Below are 8,775 nucleotides of genomic sequence, written 5' to 3' on the forward strand. Positions count from 1 at the left end.
ATTTTAATTTGTATATCTCATTTGTTAAATAGGAAAAAATTATAAATCCAGATGTTAAACTAGAAGATGCAGCTTAGAAGCACATTGGAATTGAGAGTGTATTTTGATCAGATATACTTCAGGAAATAAAGAGAAAGGCCTAAAGGCCAACTAAGCAGACTTTATCCTGAAGCCTGCTCTGTGTGTGCACCACCGAGCTTCCAGCACCTTCTCACACCTCTCTATTTGTTAGTGTTCTGGAGCTCCTTTCTAGGGGAATTTTATTTTTTCAGGGGACGTTTTCATGGGAAATTTGTTCATGAGAAAAATACCTGCTTGTATATTTTTCACACACTTATATTTATAAAACCCTTTGGCAGTTTATACGTTGTTTGCCTAACATTTACTTACATATTTTAACCATATTTTCCCAATGGCTTTCAATTAGAATGTTGTCCAGAAACCTAATGCAGCCCCAACTTTCACAAGTGGTTTAGAGTTTTGCTTGGTTGTCCAAAGGAAGTTTTTCCTTATCTTAAAGTCAATATGTAACATACTTTGTTTTAGGATCACTATTTCTAAACACACAGAACAGTTGTTTCTAGGATTTAGTCCTGGTGAGAAGAGATAGTTTTAGCAATATGGTTTTTTCCTCTTTCAAGACTCCAATTATAAATGCATTCCTTTGCCTTTCTTGCCATTTACTCTTTTTCTTTCTCCTTTTTCTGTAATTCTGTCATTTTAACACAATAATATGCTGTAGTGTTTTTCACATTCTTTTTCTTTTTGCACACTGAGTGAGATTCTGGGCTACTGGGAATTGTGTGTGGGATGGACCACGGAGATGTGATAAGGTAGCTTTTCTGGCCTTACTGTGTCCTTCTCTCTTTGTTGCTGAGAACTCCTTTATCACTGCTCAGTGTATCTGTCTGTTGTTTGTCCCAGTTAAGCCTGCCTGACTTGGATTTTCTGACTGTGGTCTTCAGTTGCACTCCACTGAGTTCTGTAGGCCTGGAGTCCTCTGGTGCAGCTCTGAGCTGTGGTACATTTCCTGTGCTGTTAGTTCCTCCTTAGCTTCCTTGGACCATTTCTTCCTCCTGTTCCATGTTTCTGTCCTATGCAGTTTGGTTTTGGGTGTTAGTATTTTCTTTATGCTTTGAAGCATTTATGCTTCCAAACAGAAGTATTGGCTGCTAGTTTGAGGTCTTCTATATAGTTCAGTTTGCCTAATTACGTTTACATACACTTTTCAGATGTGCCTATGACTTGAAGGCTGGGAAGATACTTTGCAAGGTGTTTGTTTTTGGCTGTTTGTAAATTCATCACTTCAGATCTGTTCATAATTTTTCAGCTTTGATTTAATATAAGGAGTCATCTACTCACTTCTCCTCTGCCTCAACCTAGAGCCAGTTGTATTTTGCAATCCTGCTGCCTGCCGCTGGCCACATGATCACACTGGAATGTTTAGAAAATTGCTTATGATGGAGTTTTTGAAAGATGTCATTAGAGGGCTGGTATTCTCTTCTGTTCATTTGGTTTTCATGTTGTTTTAGGATTCCTTGGTTGGAGAAGATTGGGGCCATTAAAAATGCTGTGCCCCCTAATTATGAAAATAACCTTTATTTATGTATATTATATATTATAGAAAATCTTAGTTCTGTTAGCATATTACAACTCAAAATGCTTATAAATAGCTACTGTGTGTTTCATCAAATGCAGTTTGGCATGGCTTATATCTGGTGTGTGTGTGTGTGTGTGTGTGTGTGTGTGTGTGTGTGTGTGTGTGTGTGTGTGTATGTGTATGTGTGTGTGTGTGTGTTTTAAAGATACGACCAATATAATAACATGAACTAGTAGTATGTACAGTGTATGAGTATGTTTAGGTTTTTATTAGAAACAACAAGCTACTGAGAAATTGATCTTTTGCCATAGCACGAATACATTTTTAAAATCAGCTATTATTAAATTACTTTGTATGTGGAAAGAAGAACGTAAGTTGTGAATAGGATTGTCAATAAACAACACAGAATACGTGTATTAGGCTAGTAAGCAGACATTACATCTCAGTAGGTCCTCCCAACGATTACTCCTGCCCTTTTCAGGAGGCCTGGTTAATCCCTCCCAGGTTATAGAACCACACTGTATTTGCTTTGTCTTTTCTGTTTGGATCACTGCTAGGTTTAAGGCCTCCCTTACTTAAATTTGCAGTTTCATCATTCTGGTTGGACTGAGTCTCTTACTTACTAATTGCTAATATGTAGTTTATGTCTTGCTTAAGGCTATTAGGAATGATTGATTGGACACTTAATTTTAATTTTTGGTCTTAGTTCATGTGTACATCTGGTGTATGTATACACTTGGTAACACTGATTTAAAATATGTTTATTTATTAGGGAGGATAGTTTTCTATATCAGTTTTTACTCCATTTGTACTTTTAGAGAATTGTCTTCTTACCAATAGATGTTCTGGTGTGTGCCTGGTGTTACTTCATGTAGTTATATTGTATTTCCCTAATGTGCAGTGAGGTTGAAAATGTTCATACATTTCTTGTGTACTTAGATATCTTTTCTTGTATACTTAGATATTTTCTTTCATACAGTCTGTCTATCTGTTCATATAACTTTTAATTTTTGATCCATGTTTTGAATGTATTTATGGCAAATATTTCTAAGTGCTTATTTTCTCTTTGAAGTCAGTTTAAAACGTAGATCTTCTAAAGTTAAATGTGTTCAAATTCATTAATCCTTTTCTGTATGGCTTTTAGTCTGTATATGAGAAATCTGTGGATACTACAAGGTCAAGAGTGAGACTCTTACATTTTTTGTTTCCCACTTAAGATTCCTATTCAGTAGGAAAAATTTATTTATAATCAAAGTAGGATCAGTTTTTACCCCTATGGATATCTAGTGTTTTTTTTTTAATCAGAAATGGTAGATCTATATTTTCTGGGTTCTAGGTATGACTATGACATAGACTGCCTATATAGCTTTGATAAATTATATACCATCGACCTATATGTCCTGTTTTACAAATGTAGAAATCAAAAGTACAGAAAGATTAATCTTCTCAGTTGACATACTGGTTAAATGGCATCTTTTGTCAACTCAGGAACTCTAATTCCTTCAAGGTTGCTATTCTAAAATCACAATATGATGCCTCTCATAAAGACAGGTACTATCATAATTCTAACCTTTTTCAGTTATAATCTCATGTAAGTAATTGATATCATATCCGGCCCTACTTGTTTCTTCATTTTAGATGTAAAATACTCTATGATAATTAAACTAAAGAATCTGATTTCTTTGGGTTTCCTGCACCATCTTTTCAGTTATAGAAAGTCCCTACATTTCTAAAACAAACATCTGTCCCCTACTTTGTGAGACCCACCTCACCAATTGACATTTTGGTGTTTTAAACCATTGTTCATAGACCTAAACCCTGCTCTTGGTGTCATTTGCCCTTGCTTCAACATTCATCTTATCCCTTCCTCCTCTGTCCTCTCTCTGACCCTCTCCCTTCAGTTTAGTATCTCCTTCTCATATTTATTTTGTTAATAGATTTGTTTTGTGTTTTTTTTTTTTTTATAAAGTGTTGTGAGTCTCACTGTTTTGTACAAAGAGCTCTGAGAGCATTGCTTGTGTGTGTGAGGTTCTGGGTTTGGCTCTGCAGGCTCCATAGTAAGCTCCATAGCGCCCAGTGAGTGCCCGGTGAGTGCCCGGTGAGTGCCCAGTGAGTGCCCTGTGAGTGCCCGGTGAGTGCCCGGTGAGTGCCCGGTGAGTGCCCAGTGAGTGCCCTGTGAGTGCCCTGTGAGTGCCCGTGAGTGCCCTGTGAGTGCCCGTGAGTGCCCGGTGAGTGCCCCGTGAGTGCCCGTGAGTGCCCCGTGAGTGCCCCGTGAGTGCCCGGTGAGTGCCCCGTGAGTGCCCGTGAGTGCCCGGTGAGTGCCCCGTGAGTGCCCCGTGAGTGCCCGGTGAGTGCCCTGTGAGTGCCCAGTGAGTGCCCGTGAGTGCCCTGTGAGTGCCCGTGAGTGCCTGGTGAGTGCCCGGTGAGTGCCCCGTGAGTGCCCGGTGAGTGCCCTGTGAGTGCCCCGTGAGTGCCCGGTGAGTGCCCTGTGAGTGCCCGGTGAGTGCCCGTGAGTGCCCGGTGAGTGCCCGTGAGTGCCCTGTGAGTGCCCGTGAGTGCCCGGTGAGTGCCCGTGAGTGCCTGGTGAGTGCCCGTGAGTGCCCGGTGAGTGCCCTGTGAGGTGGAGGTCTGTTCTGCTTCCGTTTTTGTTGGAGTTGGGGTGTCTGGATTTCCATTGTACCTGTAACTGGCCTGGTAAAACAGACTGCGGCCTTGACTGTGTTTCAGTCCTCCTGACTCAGGCTCCACAGTGCTCTTTACATGTCTCCATGTACACGTCTCCATGCACACGTCTCCATGTACACGTCTCCATGTCTGGCTCAGTTTCTCACTCCTCCTGGATAACTAATACACCAGTAAATTGGAGAATGATGCTTTTTCTTGTTTACTTATTTTTCTTTTCTTTCTGGTGAGTTTTGTTGTTATATTTTTAAGATTCACAATACAGGCATGATTAGTTTGTTCAACCAGGTATAATTGATAAACACAAAATTTGTGAATGCTATCAGAAGTATAGCTTATAGACTCACATTTTTGTAACCAGATAAATTTTAAGATGCATTTGAAAATTTAGGAATATGTATCTAGGCATATAAACCTAGTGTAAAGCATAAAACTCACTTATATCTGTACTGCAACCTTTTAAAAATGTTTATAAATTTGATAAAATGAGGTTTTAGCATCAGATTTTCTTTGCTTCCACTTAATGAAACAAAATGTGACCACTGCCTGCTCTTTAATTGGAAACTTGGTCTAGCATGTTGACTAGAGCAGCCATCGATTTAGCGTTCGGGAAGAGTTTGCTTACTGACTGTCTCCAGATCAGCACTTCTTCCTTGCACTGTTAAATTTGCCTGTCAGCGATCCATATGTTATTATATAACTGTAGATGTGGGTCTATTATTCTTTTGGAAAATGGAAAACTAAATTATGATTTGAGAAAAAAATGAGATCCTGGCTTAATCAGTTCATTTGCCATATAATTCTGGAATAGACAGAAATAATTGCATGTCAGAAAGAATTTGAAATGATAAATTTATATTTGCACTTTTTTCAATGTGTTCTGACAAGCTAGCTTGGCTTATCCCAAATTGCAACTGTTGTCAATAGCAGTGTCACTAGCCTGCATACTTTTAATTAGTTAATTATGAAAAATCAGACTTTTACTTCTAAAAGTGTATTTCCTGTAAAGTTAAAAGTCCTATATTTAAAAATGGATTTTAAGGCTTCACAAATTTCATTTTTACTTTGTACTTTAATTAAAATAATTATTACTGTGTGGTACCCTATTATATACCCTTGCCCCAAACCCATCAAAGCATCAAAGCTTATCCTCAAAATTAATCCACAAATTATTTGATTAGAGCCATTCCTGCTTATACTGAGTAAGCAGTGGTAAATTTCTATTCTGGTAAATCCCATAAGGTAAATTTATCAACTGGGTCATCGCATGAGAAGCATACCTTCTTTGTACTCCTTAATCGCTAACAGAAGTTTTAAAGGTTTAAATATGATATTGTTACCCTAATCCATAAACAGCACTGCTATTTCTAATGTCTCTGTCCTTTAAGCTGTGATGCCTATGACAGGCTGGTGCCTTGCATTTCCTCCCTGTCTCTAGGATGCTCTTGTATTATCTCCTCTGTCAAATAGACTCTGTGCTATAACACCTAATGCTGTGGGATTTACTGTGCTACGTGTAGGCAGGTCAGAGGAGGTTACCAGTCATGAAGCCTGTGCTCCTTAGTCTCTGCTCTCATTCCGTCTTCTGAACACGTCATTTGCCACATTCAGTTGATTACGAAAGAAAAGAAACACGTGGTAAATCAGATGTTAAGTACTTACTGTCATAAGACAGTTGCTGGAAAATGTGTTAACTAGGAATACTAGATGTTGCTAATACCACATTTTAATCAATACCTAAACCATGGGAAAATAAGTCCTACAGATTAATAGACTTTCCCCCACACTCACAGGGAACATTTACTTATTGGGCAAATCTGTTGTGTTCAGTCAGACCTGATGCAAATGATGGTGACTGTCAGCACAGTTAGAAAGCTCATTTGGAAGTCAGCATGGGGGAGTCAGCACTCATTCCCCAGTGTGTGAGTTCTGAAGTTAATATGCTATGAATTTGCTTTTGTAAACACAAACCTAGGACTTGATATACTATTTTTTGTTTTCATTATAAAATTTAATTCCAATTAGTTTTATAAAATAAATTAGAACTTAGTAGGCAAGAAGTGTATCATCCAGCTAACTTAACAAATCTGAAATCTTAAAAAATGTGAACTATTCTAAATAATGTTCAAAGTATGTACATTTTTACTTTTAAATGTTTAAATAAGGTACTTGCTGCACCTTGTTTGAAATTCCACACATCCATTTACAGGGTATATATCAACTCTATTCCTCTATGTATGTGTTTAAACTTCATCTAAGTTATTTAGTACTTCAGAAAGGTTTTGGAGTCTGAACCTAGGGTAGTTTTAAAATCTAAGCTTTTGTAGGTTATCGTGCCAATTAAAATCCGCTTAAACTGCCCAGGTATGTAGTGAAATATCTGTACACTTCAACTGACGTTGAAACCCTCATGCACATATATCCATAAAACTTAGAGTTTGCTCATACTGTAAAGCACATGTCATTTCACATGATGATAAATACTGTTTTCATCAGCAATATGAAGCTGAGGTGTGATGTTTAAACTTTGCAATGAAATTGAGCCTAATTGAGCTGTTTTTTTTTTTTTCTTTTTAATTAGTTTGCAGGTCGAAGTAAGAAGGAAACCAAATCCTCTCTTAAGGCAGTTGAAGACATGTTGGAGACATTGCAGATCACTCAGTCTTAAGGTTTCAGGAACTCTCTGACGTTAGATTTCAAAACTGCACAGTTGAACTTCTTGGCCTGTGACTTAATTTACTGACTGCCTAGTGCTATTTGTATTCTAATTTTTTCTGAAGGGGTCATTGTAAAGAATGTGTCTAAATAAACCTCAACTTGCCTTGTGCTGGGCGTAAGCGGGAAGATGGAGGTGTCCGTGGGACAGAGATTGAAGACCTATTGATTGTATTTCCATCCTCATCGATCACCCCACACCTTATTAAATAAACCATGCTTGAGTAAACTCATGGACGAAAATTCCAGTTCCTTTTGTCATACGTAACTCGTGTGTTGAAGAACTCATTTGTTACCTAAGTTCTCATTGGTGTGGAGAAACATAAAATATATAGTTTGTGGAAACATTGAGTATTTTACAATGCCAGGCTGAATTTTATTGTACATTTCAGAGGACTGTTTGGATTTTTATTCTTTCAAATTGTTCTAATAATAAATTATTAATAAATAATTTGCTTAAATTATGTCATCTTTTAAAATTGATGATAACACTGTGAAATTTTTGTTTATTGTAGACATTTTTAATCCATAAAATACTTCAAAGGTAATAATGGGCAACACACTTAGAATTAACCCTTTTACACATTGTTTATTAAAACTTTAGTTGTGAATTACATATAATATAGTTAGGGTCATAGAAATATTGAGGACATTGTTATCACTGGAATCTCCTTAGTTTTTTGGGGGGAAGGAAAAATCTAAACTCTCTTTAGAAATAAAATCTTACTGTTCTTGTGGAGTCAGCTCTTTCCTAAGGTTTCTTGTCCGTTTCTTTGATGCATGGTCAGTCCTCCGCCTTCAGCAGGGCTTTGCTTGTCTCCATAGGTACAGAAGAGTGAACACGAAGCCCAGGCAGCTGTCTGTCCAGGACTGCATTTCCCGTCTGCGAGGGGCTAGGGAAAATACTGACAACATCTTCACCATCAGCTGCCTTTTACATACTTCTTTGTACCAGCCAATTGGTTTGGATGTTTTATTTAATCTTTCATGTTATAGATATTTTCATCTTATAAGCTCATGAGCCATGAGCAGGAATTCGCAGTCTTCTGTGAGCTAACTCTGCCCATGTGAAGATAATTTTTCACCATTCACCACTGTTCTGTTAGCATAAAGATATACATTTGTATATACAGAACTACTAACTGCGTCTTCAGCATCATGAAGCATTTATGTTCGCCATAAAGAACCTCGTGTCTGCACATTGTACCTCTACTTTTTCTCCCTCTGATCTCACCAGTCACTAAATACGAATGTACTTCTGAAGTTGTATTTGTGTAGTAAGTTATTTCTTTCTGTAGCTGCTATCTGGTTTCCTTTTATCTTTTTAAGGTATTTTTAGAGTAACTTCCTACCAACAACTTTAAGTATGTTGTTAATAGTAGTAATTTATAAATTTCAACTTAAGAACACAATAATTTCTGTTTCTTCTTTATTTACAGAGAGCTGTTTTCAGATAGTGACAGAATTCGTATCTGTGACAGATACAGAGCATGAGTACAAGCCGTATTAGAACTGTAAGGCTGATTCAGTATTTGAAAACCAATTAAAAAATATAAATAAATAAATAAAAAACAAAATCATATTTTATCAAAATAGAAAAATACTAGATCAATATAGAAGAAGGCATTTGGCAAACTTCAGTTTTCATTTATGATTCAGAATAAAGCCTCAGAAACAAAACTTTCCCTACTTGATGAGCAGAATCAATAGCAACTTAACACAAAATACTGCATGCATTCTCTGTAAGATAGGGAGCAAAGACAATTTTTCTTCATTTA

The 8,775-nt window shown here is 37.3% G+C and overlaps 1 protein-coding gene across 1 annotated transcript in view; it reads left to right on the forward strand.

The window, feature by feature from the left end:
* The window catches only part of Emc2 (ER membrane protein complex subunit 2), a 36,968-nt gene extending 29,738 nt beyond the window's left edge, over positions 1 to 7,230 (forward strand). The window contains exon 11 of the mRNA NM_001113785.1: positions 6,864 to 7,230. Within this exon, the coding sequence (NP_001107257.1) occupies positions 6,864 to 6,950 (87 nt within the window). The 3' untranslated portion in view covers positions 6,951 to 7,230. The remainder of the gene's footprint in view (positions 1 to 6,863) is intronic.
* The last annotated feature ends 1,545 nt before the right edge of the window (positions 7,231 to 8,775 follow it).

The sequence above is a fragment of the Rattus norvegicus genome, chromosome 7 (assembly GCF_036323735.1).
Source record: "Rattus norvegicus strain BN/NHsdMcwi chromosome 7, GRCr8, whole genome shotgun sequence".
Lineage (NCBI taxonomy): Eukaryota > Metazoa > Chordata > Mammalia > Rodentia > Muridae > Rattus > Rattus norvegicus.